Here is a 17,073-nt window from a genome sequence, read left to right as displayed (position 1 = left end):
CCAGAGGTTCTGGGTTCAAGTGCACAGCTACTAAGAACTTGCCAGGCGTGGAGCTAGGTACTGAGTAGACAGAGGCGATGGGGAGACAAAAATCCTCCCCTAAGAAGCCCCCGGCTCCCTGCCTCAGCCCTTGGGACTCATGCTGCCGCTCAGGCCTCCGTCCCTTCTGAGCTTGCAGGATTCTAGGTAAGCACTGTCCAGCAGGCCCCGACTGCACACTCTGCTGCTGGGTTTGCTTTCGGCTGTTTGCTTGGCTCTCCCGGAACAGAGCATGTTCTATTTTTCCATAACGGTCCCAGCATGCAGGACAGGAGCTTATAACCTTTTTGGTGCTGGGGACCCCTTTGAAAGAACGGTGAAACCTATGGGCCCTTTCTCAGAATGATGTTTTCTAAATGCAAAATCCTAGTTTTAACCCCTAACTTAAATTTTTCCCCACTGAGTGCAACAGATCTGTGTTCAAATCCCACCCATTGCCACTAACTAGCTGTGTAGCCTTGGGAAGACCACGCAGCCTCTCTGAACCCATCCAACCCATCTTCTCATCTATAAAACGGGACACGTTCCCGCAGGTACTACGAGGTGCCTACGGTGCCAGCACATAGGAGGTCGGCAGGCATTCACTCTCCTCCCGCCCAGGCCTTGCTGTTGCTGCTGACAAGGAGAAGTTCAATGGATCTGTGTTCTCCCTCCTCTCCTCATGGAGGACATGACCCCAAATCACAGCGCTGGATGGTTCCCATGGGCCTCTGACCGAATGATGGCAGATCAGGGCAAAAGTAAATGGCGCCCTTATGCAAAGGGAGAGGGCAGAGGCAGTGGTGGGGACAGAGTGGCCAGCCCCAGGGACGGGGCTGCAGGGAAGCCAGACTGGCTGGGAGTTCAGCCAGCTCCTTCTCCCTCCCCACCTCCTCCCTTCTCCCCTTTCCCCCAACCCTTCCCACCCCTACCTCTGATCTGCCTCTGCCCAGGCAGCCTCTAAGTAAGTAAGAGGAGAGGGGTGCAGGGGCTGTGGCCATAAGAACCAGAGGCTCCGGGCCCCATCAAGGAGAATGCCCGGCCGGGCGCGGTGGCTCACGCCTGTAATCCTAGCTCTGGGAGGCCGAGGCGGGTGGATCGCTCAAGGTCAGGAGTTCGAGACCAGCCTGAGCAAGAGTGAGACCCCGTCTCTACTAAAAATAGAAAGAAATTATCTGGCCAACTAAAAATATATATACAAAAAAAAAAAAAAAAATAGCCGGGCATGGTGGCTCATGCCTGTAGTCCCAGCTACTCGGGAGGCTGAGGCAGTAGGATCGCTTAAGCCCAGGAGTTTGAGGTTGCTGTGAGCTAGGCTGATGCCACGGCACTCACTCTAGCCCGGGCAACAAAGTGAGACTCTGTCTCAAAAAAAAAAGGAGAATGCCTGAGTGATGGGTCAGTCCGCCTGTGGCCAGCAGTCTGGAGCCAGGACGTCTCCTACAAGGGAAGGCGTTGGACTTTCACTCGTCCTCTCAGCCAGTATCCGCTGAGCACCGGCTCTGTGCCAGGCGCTGTGCTGATGCTTTACGCACTTGATCATCTAACCTTCTCGAAGGCTCCATGCAGTCGGTGTGGTGAGCCTTGCTTGCAGAGGATGCTCTGGGGGCTCAGAGAGGCAGAGTAGCTCCCAGGGTCACATAACAGCATGTGGTGGAGCCAGGACTTAAACCCACGTCAGTCTGGTCCCAAAGGCTCTGCGTTCCACGGCCTTCCCCACACCATTCTGCCTGGCGTGAAATCAGTCTGTCTCATTTGTGCAGCAGCCAGTCCAGAGCCGGGAGCCTGAACCAACCTGATGGAACCGACTGCTCAGGTCAAAGGGGCTCTGAATCTGCCAGGTTCCACCCTGGCCCCTAGGAGTGGGCACGGCTGGGAAGGAAAGGGGGAGCTGCTCCAGGTCTCTGGGGGCTGCAGACCTGGGAGCCACCCGCTTGGGGAGCTGAGGTTCGATTGTCTGGTTTCTCACCCAGTGAGGAGGTGGGAGGGCAGCCAGGGTCTCACCCTGAGTGTGGGCTCACAGCTCGGTCCCCTGGCTGCATCACTTTGGTCTCTGTACCTCCCAGTCACTGCTTCATTCTCTGCTGGCCCCTGAGAGTTTGATGGGGACTTTCAAGGGCCAGCATGTGGGGTGGCATCAGCAGAGGTGAAGCCCCAAGATGGCTCACCACACGTCCATCGAGTCTCTTACCCTGTGGCTGTAACACTCCAATACCAGGAGAAAATGATGCAGGTGTGTTGTAGCTAGAGTTGTGTCTAGTGCCTGAGACAAAAATGGGTGGAGGGGGTTTTCAGGGAAATAGGAAATAACATGCAATCAATCTTAGTCTGTGCCTGCAAACCATGGCGCCATGATTCAGGTACTGCTCATGATGGCAACCTGAAGCATATGCCAGCCCTGAGACGAAACGCAAGATGAGGGAAAGGCGGTGGTGCCTATCGGGTAGAAGGGACTCTCACTTAGAACTACCATTATGTGCTGAACACCAGGTGCTTTTCTTATGACAGTTCCATTCCTCATGATAAAACTGCCAAAGAAGGGTTGCTATGCCCAGTTTGGAGCTGCAGACACTGAGGCTCAGAGAGGTTATGCAACTTGCCTGAGATCACACAGCTAGGAAGTGGTATATGTGGGAAGCCAGTCCTAGCTGTTTGACTTGTGACCTTAACCTCTACTACAATGTTTTATATGGGTGACTCTGCCCCACACAAAATCTGCAGGAAAAAACGTACAGCCAATTACACCGTAGCTTACAGTCCCCCGGAACAGACCGGGGTCTCAGCCGGCGTGCTGTGTGCTCTGCAGACGCAGCTCAGCTCCTTTCTGTCCTTACTCTTGTCACATGACTGGTTGCTTGGTTTATGTGGCCCTGTCCTTACAAGTACCCAATAAGGTATGACACTGTCCTGAGGGGCCAATTCTATGTCCTCCAATTAACTAAACCCAAATTAATTTAATTACAAATCCCATGATAAACCCAAACCAAACAGGAAGAAAGTTCTAGTCTAAAGCTATATCCTGTGTCCTTATTATTAAATTAGAATTGCCAGAAGCTCATAAAATCCTCAAACTGTAACATGAGAAACTGAAGGTAGACATAAGGAAGAACTTCTTATGGAGAGTGCTTTTACACCCTAGAGTGAGAGACACAGAGAGAAGTGTTTCTTTCCCTGAAAATCAGAAAGATGTCCCCTTCTGACCTGGGCCAGAGGCAGGTGACTGCACAAGGTGCCTCTACTTGGCTGCAGCAGCTAAAAGCTGGTCCCCCACTCCCTACTCCCCAGCCCCCCCACACATAGGTTTTGCTATTGTCCTCTGTGCCCCTTTGGCAGCCGTTCCCAATCTTGTCAAAGAAGGATGAGTAGCTGACAGGGGTGTGGAACTGTGCTGAAAGTGTGTGTTTACTTAGGGCTTTCTGGGTGGGCGAGGCAAGCCTCGCATTCAGCCCTGGGATTACGGGATCCTAAGGGCTTCTGCTACTCTCAGCCCCAAACCTGCCACATGGTTCAGGAAGGTGCTCCAACCCTCCCTGGCCACGTTGGTGCCCTCACCTCATTGGGTCAACCTCGATGGCCTCACTGGGCCTGAGTCACTCTGGGAGAGCCAGAGCCAGCATGGGATCAGAGATTGTGCAGAAAAGGGCTGTCAGCATTTCAGGAAGTGGCCAGGGAGGGCGATGGGAGTACAGGGACTCCCGGAAACCAGACGAGGCGGTCTGTGCCCAGGGCTTCCTCTTTCCCAGGGCCAGAGAGCAGTCTCTCCTGGGCCCCTGTGGTGGGCATGTGCAAGCAGGGACTTCCCGGCGTGTTCTGGCAGCAAAACCATTCTTGCAAACAAAATCACAAGCGCAGCCCCATGTGTGAAGCAGACAAGGAGAGATGCTCGGGTTGGCGCCGAGGAGGGGCCATGAGCCTTCTCACCTGCTGACCCCCTGAAAGCAGCCCCTGGGGTCCTCAGGCCCCAGGAACTCCGTGTGGACACCCCTGGGTCTGGGCCGTTCCCATCCTTCAGTGACTATTTCTGAGCAACACGCTATTGTTAGTGGCTCCTCCTGGACTGTGATTGAATCTCTGAGTTTTATTCCGTGACAACTAAAACTGTCTCTACTGTTTAGTTTTCAAGTCCTAAATATAATTCCAATAAAACTATTCTTTCTTTACTCTGCCATTAGCTTATTGTGGCTTTTGGAAAAGTTCTTCCCCTCTCTGAGCCCTCCCACTGTGAAGGTCACAGGCAAAGTAATGTATTTCTAAACCACAGTATCCAATTAAGTGTGGATTTTTATTAGTGATGGGTGTTGGGGCCGAGAGAGCAATCACCTGACTCCAAGAGGATGAGCTGGGAATCTGGAGAAGGGAGAAGGGAAGCAAAGGGGACCAATGCTTGTGAGGCCCCATAACCCAGATGCTTTACCCACATTCTTATCACAACCCTGCTTTTACAGAGGAGGGTACTGGGGCTCAGAGAGGTTAAGTAACTTACCCGAGGTCACACAACTAGTAAGTGGCAGAACTGGGATTTAAAGCCAAGTCTGCCTAGTTCCAGAGCCTAATATCTCTCCACTGAACAAGTCATGCTGCCTGCCCACAGAGTGAGCGGGGGCTAAATAGGCACTAGGCGGTGGGCTGGGTAGTAGGCAGCCACTTGAACTGGGCCCTGCCTGGGGCAGCTTCCATATTTCCTCTGGGCCTCAGTCTTCTCCTGGGAACTCTGCACAAGCCCTGGAGTGGGGATGGTATTGAGCTAACCTGCTCCTGCTGGCGTGGTGACAGGGACATAGTGTGTGGTTGCTGTTGCCTCAACCTTCGGGGCATTAATCGACTGGCACAATTTCAGTTCCCAGGCAGGACAGACTGCAGCCACAGACAGCTGGCTGTAGTTGCCATTTATTGATTGAGACACATCTCAGGCACAGACAGGGAGGAGGATGTGGGTAGATTCAGGGAGGGGTAGGTCTGGTGGGGGACCACTCCCGACTTCCCTCTCTCCTCCCCCAGCCTGCCCTGGACTCAGAGCAGACAGGCAGAGAAGGTGAGGGAAGCCGTGATGGCCCGGGGAATCTGGCCCCCTCTCAAGGGTCAAAAAGTAACCCCCAAATCACCCAAGCATATCACTCAAGCTGGTGACTTGAACTAAGGAGAAAACCTGAGTAGACCTGAGCCCTTCCTAAAATGCAAATTGTACGCAAATAGCCTGGTATGAAATATGCTGGATTTGTGGTCCCCTGGGCTGTTCCTGCTCCTAGGAAGGTGGGTGGGAGGGCACCAGAGGTGGGTGAGTGGGGCAGGGAGAGGATTGCAGGGGCTCCCAGTCTGCAGGGCTCAGCAGCTAAAATCTCCGGCTGGACGTCTTGACCGTGGTGGTCTTCCGCAGGATGGAGGTGCCCCCGGAGGCCGGCCCTCCCTTGGCAGTGCTGTAGCCCACACTTGTGCCGAATCCACCCTTGCTGGCTCCCCCACTCCCGCCCAGGGAGATGCCACCCCCAAAGCCAGCTGCGCCGCCTCCGCACACAGTGGTGGAGTTGCCCGTCACAGCTGCAAGGCAAAGGGTCCACATTAGTCAGGGCAGCCATGGCACGAGGGGGCCGGAAATCAGTGAGGGGTCAGAACAACATCTGGCAGCAGAGCCGTGGGAAATGGATAGAGGCAGCTCCTTGTCTGGAACCCTCTGAACCTGTCTCCAGCGGCTCAAATGGAGGGAGCATGCTTTGGGCCAAGCACAGGCTGCACGGACTGAGCAGAGTTCTGCGGCCAGGCCAGGGGTGGGCGGGGACTGGGCAGCAAATACTCACAGATGCTGACTGTACTGGGACACTCTCCAGACATCCTGGGGGAAACAGAAAGGCCAGGAGAGGGTCAGTGGTCCCAGCAGCCCAAGTGGAAACCCTTTCTCTCCCTCTGCCTTTACACTGGGCCACCCAGTGGGTCCAGATGACAAAACCGGGAGACACGTGGTCTGCGCATGGCTATGCCCTAAAGCCGGTGCTGCAGGAGAGGCAGAGCTGCCAGAGGCCGTGCCACCCCCATCCTCCCTTCCCCACCCTCTCCCCATCCGGGGCAGCGACCCCACCCCAGTGGGCACAAGCCCATGACCAGACAGAGCTTCCCAGTGTCTGCCCACTTGCTCTCTTTCTCGTGCCTTCCCCAAGGACAGAGATGATGGATTTTTTCCCAGAGCTTCCACTGCTGGTGAAATCTGGGGCTAGGAGGGGAAGCTTCGTTCTTTGCTGGGCTGCCAGCCACCGTAAGGATAACAACGGCCGTGCCAACCAAGGCGAGGAGCGGCAGAGGCAGCGGACACAGTGGGAGAGTCTTCCCTGGGATGAGTCGGGAGCCCGCTCACCGGTTCCCCTCTCCCCGCCCCCCACCCCGCACTGGCCCCAGAGCAGAGTACTCGGGCTGTCCCGCAGGGTGAGCCTGGGAAGCCCTCTCATGGGGCAGCAGGGGCTGCCACCTGCTCTCCTCGCTCTCCAGCAGCTTGCGGTAGGTGGCGATCTCCACGTCCAGGCTCAGCTTGATGTTCAGGAGGTCCTGATAGTCACGCAGCAGCCGGGCCATGTCCTCCTTGGCCTGGTGCAAGGCCACCTCCAGATCCCCAAGCTTCTTCTTTGCATCCTTGAGCGCCAGCTCCCCACGCTGCTCTGCCTCTGCAATGGCCGTCTGCATCTGCTGACACTGCCCGGGGGTGAGAGGCGTTAGGAATACCTTCCAGAGTCATCCCATCACCTCTCTGCGCTCACGCCAGTCATCACCATCCCCGTGCCCCTGTCCCCAACCAACTGGGAAAGAAAGAACAAAGAAATATTCATCTGAGAGAAGAGATGCTATTACACAAGTAGGATCGTGTAGCACCACTGGGAAAGTCCTTACTGAAGTCTAACCTCAATCCCTCCTGCTGTAGCTCAGCCCAGTGCCCAGAAGAAACAAAATAAGTAATATAACCTCTGTACTAACCAAATGCTTCATTCTGGTCTGGACAAGAATCCACATGCCCTAGATGGAGTCAGCATCTGTGACCTGGACCCTTGAACCCTCTGCTTCCTGGTCTGCCTTCCTGGAGATGGAACGGGCTCCTTGAAGGAGGTCTTCCCGCCTGCTCTACCACTTAGATGCTGCGTGACCTGGACAATATCGCCTGCCCTCTGGGCCTCAGTTCCCTCCCTTGTAAAAGGAGCCTGTTGGATCTTGATGGTCCAGCGTCTGAGTGTGTCCCATCCACCAGGAGAAGAGCGCTCTTGCCCTCTGGCCCTGCCAGCACCCAGGCCTGACCCCCAGGCCTCCAAGACGAAGCCCACCTGCTTCTTGGCCGCATCCGCTTCCCCCTGCAGCCTCTGAATAGTGCGGGTGAGCTCAGCAATCTCGTTCTTGGTGTCCCGCAGGGTGTCCCCATGCTTCCCAGCTGTCACCTGCAGCTCCTCGTACTGCAGGCCGGAGAAGTGGCCGTGAGTTTTCAGACAGCCCTGGGCCAACCCCTGGCCCAGAGCCCACCCTCGCAGCTGGAGGCCCTTATGTAGGCTGAGTGTATCCAGTCCCCAGGGCTCCACGGGTCCCAGTGGTCCAGGCCTCTCACAGTCCCAGCCCCAAGCCTGAGCCAGTATCCACCCACCTTGGTCTGGTACCAGGCCTCAGCCTCAGCCCGGCTCCTCTGGGCAATCAGCTCATACTGGGCCTTGACCTCAGCGATGATGCTGTCCAGGTCGAGGTTGCGGTTGTTGTCCATGGACAGGACCACATTGGTGTCAGACACGTGGGTCTGCACTTGGCTCAGCTCCTGAAGAAACAGAGACAGTTGCCACCAGTGCCCCTGCCCCAGGCCCCAGGAGGCAACAGGGGATGGAGGGCAGGCGTCCCCAGGGGTCAACAGGAAGCCTGTGCTTAAAGCACAGGCACAACTGCAAGGAAAGGCCTCAGTCTCCCCAGCTGTGAAAAAGGGCTCCTCAGGCTCCCGTTTCCGTAGGCTCCATTTATTTTTGTGGGTCTGTAGGCTTCCAAGATATTAAAGAAGGAGAAAGGGGGTTTTCACTTCCTGTGCTGACACGGGTGCCTGGCACTGTGCCAGCACCCTCGCTTAGCCCCTGTGGTCCTCAGGGCACCCCATGAGGCAGGCAGGCCCACAGCTGGCCCACGGGGTGCGTTTGTGCAAACTGGGCAAAGGCACCCAGCAGGCAGAACAGCCCGTCCGGTGCCAGCCAGCCAGCCACCTGCACCAGCACCCCTCGGTCCTGCCCAGAGCCCGGTGAGGAAAGAGGCTGGGAGAGGAGACCTGACACATCCGGGGGCACCAGGACAAGGGTGGGGCCCAGGCTGGAACCAGTCAGTTGAGCAACAAAGCCCAAGAGGTTTCCTCTAGAACACACTGGTAGGTATAGACTGTGCTATGTTCCTGGGCCCACAACTTGCACACATGAACAGGTGTTTAAAGATGCCGTGGGTGGCAGGCTAGTGATGGGGAGTGGCGGGTCTCTGTGCTCTGGTCTTGGGAACCGCTGTGTCACCGGGTCAGGACTGCGCTGGCTCCCACTGGGGCCCTGCCTCCGTCTCTCCCATGGTCCTTCCTGCCATGGCGCCAACACATTGCCCTGAGCCCGGCTCTGACAAATCACTCATCCACTCGGCGCCCCTCAGAGGCTCCCTCTGAAAGGCAGCACCTTCCACATCCTGCCTTGTCCCCAGCCCCTCTCAGACACTGGCCCTTCGCAGCAGCCCGGGTGATGGTACCAGACCCAGACGGAGCATCAGAGCACGCCCTTGCTCACCCAGAGTCTCTGTGGCTCAGGCCCAGAGTCAGGCACTCGACAGGCACTAACTCAGTACCTGCAAGTGACTGGCCCCAAATCACAAACCACCACGTGAGGAGCCCAGTCTCAAATCTTGGCAGTCTGACACCAGAACCTGAGATGACAAGACTAAAGTAGAGATAGGCAGAAATAGAGAAAAGAGAGAGATCCCAGAACCAAGAACAATACCTATACAGATATCGAGTTAGAGTGTTAAAGTAGATTGTCTTTTAAAAGGTGAAATGGCTGGGGGGTTAGCCAAGCACTAAAACATGTGTGGTCTGGGGAAAGGTCTGAGTTTTGGAGACAGACAAGCCCGAGGTCAAGTCCACAACCTGACATTCGCTACCTGTGGGCTGAGGTAGCCACTGAGCCCCGCAAGGCTTTAGCTCCCTATTCTGTAAAATGGCCCCATAACACCTCCCTCACACAGCTGCCGTGAGGACTTAAGGTCCAGAGGTGGCCCATGGCAGGTGCTCGGTGAAATGCGCTCTTACTGTCCAGACTAGCCAGGTGCAGGGGCCGGAGGGGCAGAGTGGGACCGCTGTAGGAGGGCCTGGGTCCTGCCACAGAGGCTGCTCTCCTGCCCTCTGAAGGCCCAGTGATGGGTGGTTCACCCTCTGGATTTCCTCGAGATCTGGCTTGGCCAACACCAGACCATGAAATCTACTACTGAGTGCCACACTGGCATTTGTGACTAGCAAGCCCACAAGGCAGCCACGGAAGGACGGCACCAGCCTTCATTCTTATCCCGGGAGGCACTGCCGGGCCGTGAGGAGCTTTGACAGGCCTGGCTTGCTCCACACTCTCCTTCCCTTCCCACCTCTGCACCCCACACAGTCAATGCCCGGCCCACCAAACACCAGCTGGTCCCCAAAAACACTGTGCTCTGTCACGCCTCCCGGGCACTGCACAGGCAGGGCCCCTGGCTGGCAGGCCCTTCCTGCTCCTAAGATCCAAGTCAAATGTCACCTCCTCTGAAGGCTCCCTCAGCCCTCCCACGAGGGTGAGCCACAGCCTCCCATGTGCCACTGCACCTGTGCCTGTCCCCAACATGGCTCTCATCACTTGATACCCCAGAGCTCCTTGAGAGCAGGGACCTTGTCTTTGTTGTTTTGTACAAGGTACTCGGTAAGTATGTGTTAAATGAAGAAGGCAGAGCAAAGAAAAGGAATGCTGGGTGTGCCTGCCTTGTGCCTTACGGCAGGAAAGCCCATTCCTAAACACCCAGGGAAGAGGGAGAGAGAGACCAGGACCCAAGAGGGGACAAGGAAGCCCTAAACCGTGAATGACCCTCAATGATCCCATTAAAGAAGGAACTGGGGAAGCATCTAAAACTCAGCATAGCGCCCAGGTCACTTCCTAGACAGACCATGCAGGGATGTGGACAGGGGACAGAGCGGTCGAGGATGTGCCGGGCGATGCTAAGGCCAGAGGACAGGGGCTGTCAGACAAACTCTGGGCAAGAACAAGGGAGGTGGCATTGGGCTAGTGCCTACGGAAGACCCAGGAAAGGCCAACAGCTCAACTGCTTTGTCATTTGCCTCCTTCCTATCAAGGGGAAGAGTCATCAGCTGGAAATGTCAGGAAAAAATGCTCGGGAGGAAATGGGAACCCAAGACAGACACTGAGGCTAGGAGAGGCCTTGGCCTTGCTGGAGATCTCAGGGGTCCAGGCCGGAGCAGCACACCCACACCCTCAGAGGCTCTTGGGGGGCACCCTGGTGGTCCTTGAGAAGTAGGGAGGAGATGAGAGGTTCCGGAACCCCAAACACAGAAAATAGCCTGACTTTCAAAGGGGAGAGATTTAGAATTCTCCAAATTAAGCTTGATATCAACCTTCTACAAACACGTAGAATGAATGTGTATAAGAGGCATGAAGCCATCGAGAGTTCCCTAAGGAAAAGTCAAACGAAAGGATTTCATTTTCTTTTGTGATTATATTATCAAACTGCTAAAGGCCTGCCGTGGTTGTTTGACCAAGCCTTTCCTAGCATTATTGAAAATAAGACAGAAAAATGCATGTAAGCGCTGACAAATCTTCCCTGCCCGTTGGCATCTCACCATTTCATAGATCTGCCGCAGGAAGTCAATCTCCTGGGTCAAGGTGTCCAATCTGCCTTGCAGATCCACTCGGCCCATGTACGCAGCATCCACGTCCTGAGGGGGAGGGGAAGGGGAGAGCAAGGCAGAAGCTCGGCCCTCAGGGATCTCACCTTTCTCCACGTCAGCCCAGCACCTTGGCAGCCAAGGGACCCCCTCCCCCACCCCCTGCCACCCTGCTCACCTTCTTGAGCACCACAAACTCGTTCTCTGCACCAGTGCGCTTGTTGATTTCATCCTCGTACCTGTTACACACAGAAGACTCAGGCTAGACTCAGCCCAGTCCTGCCTTTTAGGTACTGGAGAAGCCTTGCTGGGTTCTCCACTGGCCAAGAACATCTTTGGGGAGCAGTTCTTTCATGCGGTTGACCAGTAAAGAAACTTGGGGTACTCTCTTTATTTAAACATTCTCTCTCCCCACCCCTTTTTGAGGAAAGAACACAGAACGTGTGCAATAATATGGCAATGGAGAGCCACCATGTCTTTGGATCTGAGCCATTAGGCAGCTTTGGGAGCCAGTGAAGATGTGCCAACAGTCACTAACCTTTGCATTCACTTTCAACAACAGGACATCACTGCGCTAACTCCTCCCCAACCACTTTTACTGAGACTTTAAGGTGTAGAAATTGCCAGTGTCAAGTTATGGGAAAAGTTACAAAAAATTGTGCCTTAAAGTTATAAATATACATATCAACCAATCAGAATACGTGAACCTAATTTGGAGCTTGATTCAAACAAACTGTAATTTTAAAATTTGTGACATTTATGGGATGACTGGAAATTCAAACTTTACTGGATATTTGATGATATTGAGGAATTATTGTTTTGAAAGTTTTAGGTGTGATTATGGCATTGTATTTACATTTGATTACATCAATTTATGTGCATGAACTATGTGAATATATCTAGTGAAATATTTCTGAATGAAATGACAGGATTGCCGGGATTTGCTTCAAGGCTGCAAGGGAGGAAGGGAAGTGAGGAGGGTAGAGATGAAACAAGATTGGCCGTGAGCTGATCGCTATTAAAGCTGGGAGATGATAACATGGGGGTTTATATACTGTTCTCCCTACTTTATAATAAAGACTTTTTAAAATTACAAACAATACATAAACAAGTGCCAATTCTCCACATGGCAGCAGGTCCCAGACCTGAGCACCCAAGGACACCAGCTCTGTCTGCGGTGGCCTTCTCTGGGGTGATGTCCCATGCTGCCCTCTCCCTGTCCCCACATGTCCCCAGCCTGTCCAGTTCTCCTCACTTGCTCTTTAGGTCCTCAACGAGATCCTGAACATTCTTCAACTCCGAGTCCAGCCTCCCCCGCTCGTTCTGGAAATTGCCAAGCACGTTCCGCAGGTTGCTTAGATAGGACTCAAAGAGGGGCTCCAGGTTGTTCCTGGTGCCACCTGAGTTCTGGCCCTGCTCCTGCAGCAGTGCCCACTTGGTCTCCAGCACCTTGTTCTGCTGCTCCAGGAACCGCACCTGGGCCAGAGCAAAAAGGGTGGGCTGACGTCACCCCCAGCCACAGGAGGGACCAAGACTGGACCCCCCCATCCCAAGGTGTCACGGGGATGTGCAGCAGCACCTGTGCCTTGCTGAGGGCAGGCATTCCTGAGGAGAGCAGTCTTTGCTGGAAATAACAGTCCAATCTGATAGAAAGGACTCTAGAAAGTTAATAAACATAGAAGCCTCGGCTTAGTCATTTACTAGATGGTGACCTTGGTCAATTCTCTTCTCTCTAGGTCTCCCCTTCTCACCTGTCCTGGGTAAAATGGACTAGATCAGTGTTTCTGAACTCTAATTCTGTATCAAAGTCAACTGCTAAAAATGCAGATGCGGGCTGGGCATGGTGGCTCATGCCTGTAATCCTAGCACTCTGGGAGGCTGAGGCGGGAGGATAACTTGAGGTCAAGAGTTCAAGACCAGCCTGAGCAAGAGCGAGACCCTGTCTCTACTAAAAATAGAAAAAATTAGCCAGGCATGGTGGCACGTGCCTGTAGTCCCAGCTACTCGGGAGGCTGAGGCAGGAGGATTGCCTGAGCCCAGGAGTTTGAGGTTGCTGTGAGCTAGGCTGACACCAGGACACTCCAGCCTGTGTGTCAGAGAGAGACTTTGTTTCAAAAAAAAAAAAAAATGCAGATACTACACACACTCAGAAAGAGAGAAAAAAGCAAATGTGGCAAAATGTTTAAAATGTCAAAAAATCTTTCTAGGTGAAAGAGTATACAGGAGTATGCTATGCTATTCTTGCTACTTTTCTGTAAATTAAACATTCTTTCCAAAAAAAGTTATCTTAAAAATACCGATGCCCAGACCCTACCTCTATAGACTCAGATGGAGGCTCATAGTGTGGGTTTCACAGGCCCCCTGGGGGTTCTTGGTCCAGCCAGGGTTCCAAGACAACCTCTCAGATGCCCAGCTCTCAGGCCGTGATCCTGAGAGCCTGAGAACAGTTTCAGTTTGTTTGACCTCTGGGACAGTCCCACAGAAGAACCAAAAGTCACTAGGGGAGAGGGTGAGGAGGTGGGCGGGACAGGTTGCTTCACCCTGTGCCATCCAGTCTCTCCAGGTCCCACCTCCACAGCACCCAGGGCCACAGCCACATGGCCTGGGAGCAGCACTCAGCAGGTGCACCTGCCATGAGCAGGAACACCTTTTGGTGCCAAGGACCATGGGGTCTGGGGACCTGGGTCCCAGTCCCACTTTTGCCTCTAATGACCTGTACAATCCTGGGCAAACCACTTGACCTCCCCAGACCTCAGCTTTCTCAGCTCAGAAATGGGCACAATATCACCTACTCTGACCCCTCATGGGACCACTGTGGGTATCACATGAGAAGGGGGATGTGAATGTTCTTTAGAAAAGCACAGATTACTGAACCAAGGTTGGATCGTCCACCAGAGCTTTCCCACCTGCCTCGACTCGGGGCCCAGGGGGACAATGCCAGCAAAATGGACAAGGCCAGGCCAGGGAGCAGCATGAGAGCTGCCCTCGTCCACCTGGAGGCAAGGGAAGGACTCGGGACACTCTGACCTGCAACAGGTCAAACCCCTCACCCCCAGACAGGGCCACCTGGTGACCACCTTCCTCATCATCTATCCCAAACTGAGTTTTCTTGGCTCAAACAGGGAAGAGGAAAAGGAGAAGCAAAAGAGAGACTTCCCAGAGGACCCTCCCCAGCTGTTCTGATCACTCCGTGCCCTTAGGCCTCCTCCAAGCTGAAAGACCGGGACTGACGGGTCCCTATGCCCTCAGCCTTGGACAACTTGTTGAACCATAGCTTTCACTGCTGTAAACTGTCGAAAGACTGTGAGGGCTGCCCTGCCAAGAGGAGCAGTGAGGACAGTCCATTTTTAATTGTGAGCTGAGGCTGCTGGGTAACCGCATTAGTGACAGCCGTAGGAAAGGCTCCAACACAGGCAAGGTGGGCTTGGCCAATAGGCCTCGTGAGTAGACCGGAGATTCACCTGCATGGTCCCATTAAAGACCCAGGAGACCGTCTCCAGCATCCCAGGCTCAGGCCGAGAGAGCTCCGAAGTCACTCCAGCAAGCCCGCACCCCACAGCACACGGGCCAGGACAGCCCCTGCCTAGCCTGCTGTCTCTTAGAGGCCCTACTTCTACTCCGAGGCCCCCACCTCCTTCCACCTCTGCCCACCTTGTCGATGAAGGAGGCAAACTTGTTGTTGAGGGTCTTGATCTGCTCCCGCTCCTGGGTGCGCACCCGCTGGATCTCCGGGTCTATCTCCACGTTGAGAGGGGTCAGCAGGCTCTGGTTGATGGTGACCTCCTGGATCCCTCCAGGAGGACAGACAGGCCCGACCGTCTGCCTGCCAGGCCCCAGGCCCGCAAATGCCCCGCTGCCAAGGCCAAAGCCTCCCAGACCCCGCCCGGAGGAGGCCGCTCCGGCCACACTGACCGAGATGCTCCTGTTGCCCCCCAAGTTATAGAGGCTCCGGCTGCCAAAGCCACCCACGCTGGGGCCACGGCGGGTCCCCCCACCACTGCCACTGCTCCGGGACACTGTCACCGAGCTGAAGCTGGTACGGGCCCGGGACCCGCCCCCTCCACTGGCAGAGTTGGAGCTGAAGCCCCCTTTGGTGGTGTATGTTTGCCGAGACCTGGAGGACATCATGGCTGTCAGAGGGGCCGGGGAGCAGGCTGAGAGCTGGGAGGGAACGCAGTGCGGTGCTGGGCTGCCCCTGGGCTTTTATTCTTTTCTCAGCCGGCCTGGTTCCGGGGCCCCACAGACGCTCCTGCCCCATCGCCCCAGGAGGAGAGGAGGGGCCCTGTGGGCTGGGGAGTGCCCCCTCCCCCAGCAGGAGGAGGAGCCACTCCCAGTTATCGCCTGTGCTCCAGAGCTGGGGCGGGATGCCACCCTCTCCCCCCTCGGGCTCTCCTCGCTTGGAACAGGATGACAGAGCTCCCACATTCGCCCCCGCCACCCAGGGGCTGACTTGGTCTCCTCCCACCCAGCCTGGTGGCCGTGTAAATGGGGCTCTGTTCTGCAGAGTTTGTCCCAGGCCCTGTGGTAAGGCTAGCCCAGGGCCCCGGGCTGTGCAGGTGGGAAGGGAAGGAGCGTTGGGCAACGGGCTGCTGGAGAGAGTGCCCAGGCTGCTCCCGTCCCACCCTCCAGCCCACAGCCCCACTGCTCCTCGGCCCAGGGTGGGGGTGCAGGCAACGGGACAGTGGAGGTAATCTGTGCCTTTGCCATACACTGGCAGGCAGTCCCTGTGCAGGACAAAGTGGATCTAAGGACAGAGAGAGGGTCCCTGCCACCTGTTAGGCCCGGGCACTTGAGGAGAAGATAGAAAAGTCCTGGGTTTCTCGGGCAGGGCCCTGCTGCCTGGGGCCCAGCACACTCTTCTGCAGGCTGAAGAGAGGCCGGGGGGCTTCACCCACCACCTGAGACCACTGACCCTCTGCCCCATGGCAGAGCTTCCTGCAAGGGCCCAGCAGCTTTGGAGGGAGCTGGAGGTGGGTAGAGGACACACCCCATCCTGGGTGGAGATAGATACAGAGCCAAGAAGTGGGTGTTCAACAGAAGCCCAGCATTCCCATCTTCCCCTGCCCACCAGGAGCCCAGATGTTTGGCTTGGAAGGGGGAGCTATCCCTCTAATCACCTCGCATAGCCCCCCACTCCCTACCCACCGCAGGCGGCCAGGACCAAACAGCCTGGCAAAGACACAGAGGCTTCTGACGTCAGGGCTGGGGGGATTGGGGAGGTAACTTTAGAGATTGAGCCTCCTCACCCCTTCATCTCTCAGCAAGTAAAGGGGCCAGAGAGGTCAGAGACTTGCCCGCCCGAGGGAAGGAGCAAGGATAGCACTTGCTGGGCTCCGCACACCCTGCCAGGCTGGAGCTGGGCCAACTTCATTCACCAGCCGGTCTCCCCAGGGTCCCCACAGAGAGGGCATGGGACCGCCACAGCTGGGGAGAGCCCACTCCAGGCCACAGAAGGCTGTGGGGTCTTTCCCTAGGCCCCTGGGAGGCTATGAATGGCTCCCACAGGGGTGGGGTGAGAGCACTTGCAGAACTCAACCCTCAAAACCCAAGAGGACATTTTCCACTCTGTTTGGAGTTGAGATACAAGCATTTGGGGGAGCTGGACTGAGAGCTGGACACTCTACTGCGTGTCCTCAGGCAACTCTCAACCTCTCTGGGCATCATTTCCTCTGCCTATAAGCAGTGCCCGCCACAAAGTCCTTTGGAAAAGCAATGGCCTGTGATCCCTGGACTGAGCTGTCACTTCTCACTGACCTTTGTCTCCTTTCCCCAGGCTGTGATCACTTTCTCAGCCTCTCTTATCTCTCCCCAGGCAGCGTGGGACGGGGAGGTTGAGTGGGCCAACCTCCAGGATGCGGCTGGGGGCAAGGGAGTGATGTCAGCCCTCTGAGTCACGGGGAGGCCCGGATGGTGGGAGTGGGCGCCAGGCGGTAAACACGAACCCCACCCCACCCCAGAGGCTGACATTCACTTGCACCAGGCACTCACACGTAGCCACCGAGCACACTGTCTGTGCCAGGCTTTGTGCGGGGCGCTGGTGACAGACGCACAGGTGGCGCAGGGCCAGCTCTCACGGAGTTCACAGCTGCTGCTGGGAGACAGCCTCCCTCCCACCCGGGCAGGGCAGTTCGCCAGTCCCGGTGCAGACGGGGAGTGGGGGGCCACTTTGG

General features: G+C 55.8%; 1 protein-coding gene across 1 annotated transcript; it reads right to left on the bottom strand.

Annotated features, from left to right (window-relative positions):
- Positions 1-5,291: 5,291 nt before the first annotated feature.
- Positions 5,292-15,043, bottom strand: KRT79 (keratin 79). The gene is made up of 9 exons (XM_045553920.1): positions 14,555-15,043; positions 12,159-12,379; positions 11,082-11,142; positions 10,859-10,954; positions 7,625-7,789; positions 7,314-7,439; positions 6,473-6,693; positions 5,811-5,845; positions 5,292-5,553 (listed from the first exon to the last, which is right to left on the bottom strand). Exons 1-9 carry the CDS (start codon positions 15,029-15,031, stop codon positions 5,348-5,350), a joined length of 1,608 nt encoding a protein of 535 aa, XP_045409876.1. The 5' UTR covers positions 15,032-15,043; the 3' UTR covers positions 5,292-5,347.
- Between the last annotated feature and the right edge of the window lie 2,030 nt (positions 15,044-17,073).

The sequence above is a fragment of the Lemur catta genome, chromosome 6 (genome assembly GCF_020740605.2).
Source record: "Lemur catta isolate mLemCat1 chromosome 6, mLemCat1.pri, whole genome shotgun sequence".
Lineage (NCBI taxonomy): Eukaryota > Metazoa > Chordata > Mammalia > Primates > Lemuridae > Lemur > Lemur catta.
Note: the sequence above shows the minus strand (reverse complement) of the source record. Positions and strands in the feature narration are given on the sequence as shown.

Coding starts and splice junctions, on each gene's coding strand:
- KRT79 (XM_045553920.1), bottom strand. CDS start 15,031: ATGATGTCCTCCAGGTCTCGGCAAACATACACCACCAAAGGGGGCTTC. Junction 7,440..7,624: donor AGGCCTGGTACCAGACCAAG/GTGGGTGGATAC, acceptor TCCGGCCTGCAG/TACGAGGAGCTGCAGGTGAC. Junction 5,846..6,472: donor CTGGAGAGCGAGGAGAGCAG/GTGGCAGCCCCT, acceptor TGTTTCCCCCAG/GATGTCTGGAGAGTGTCCCA.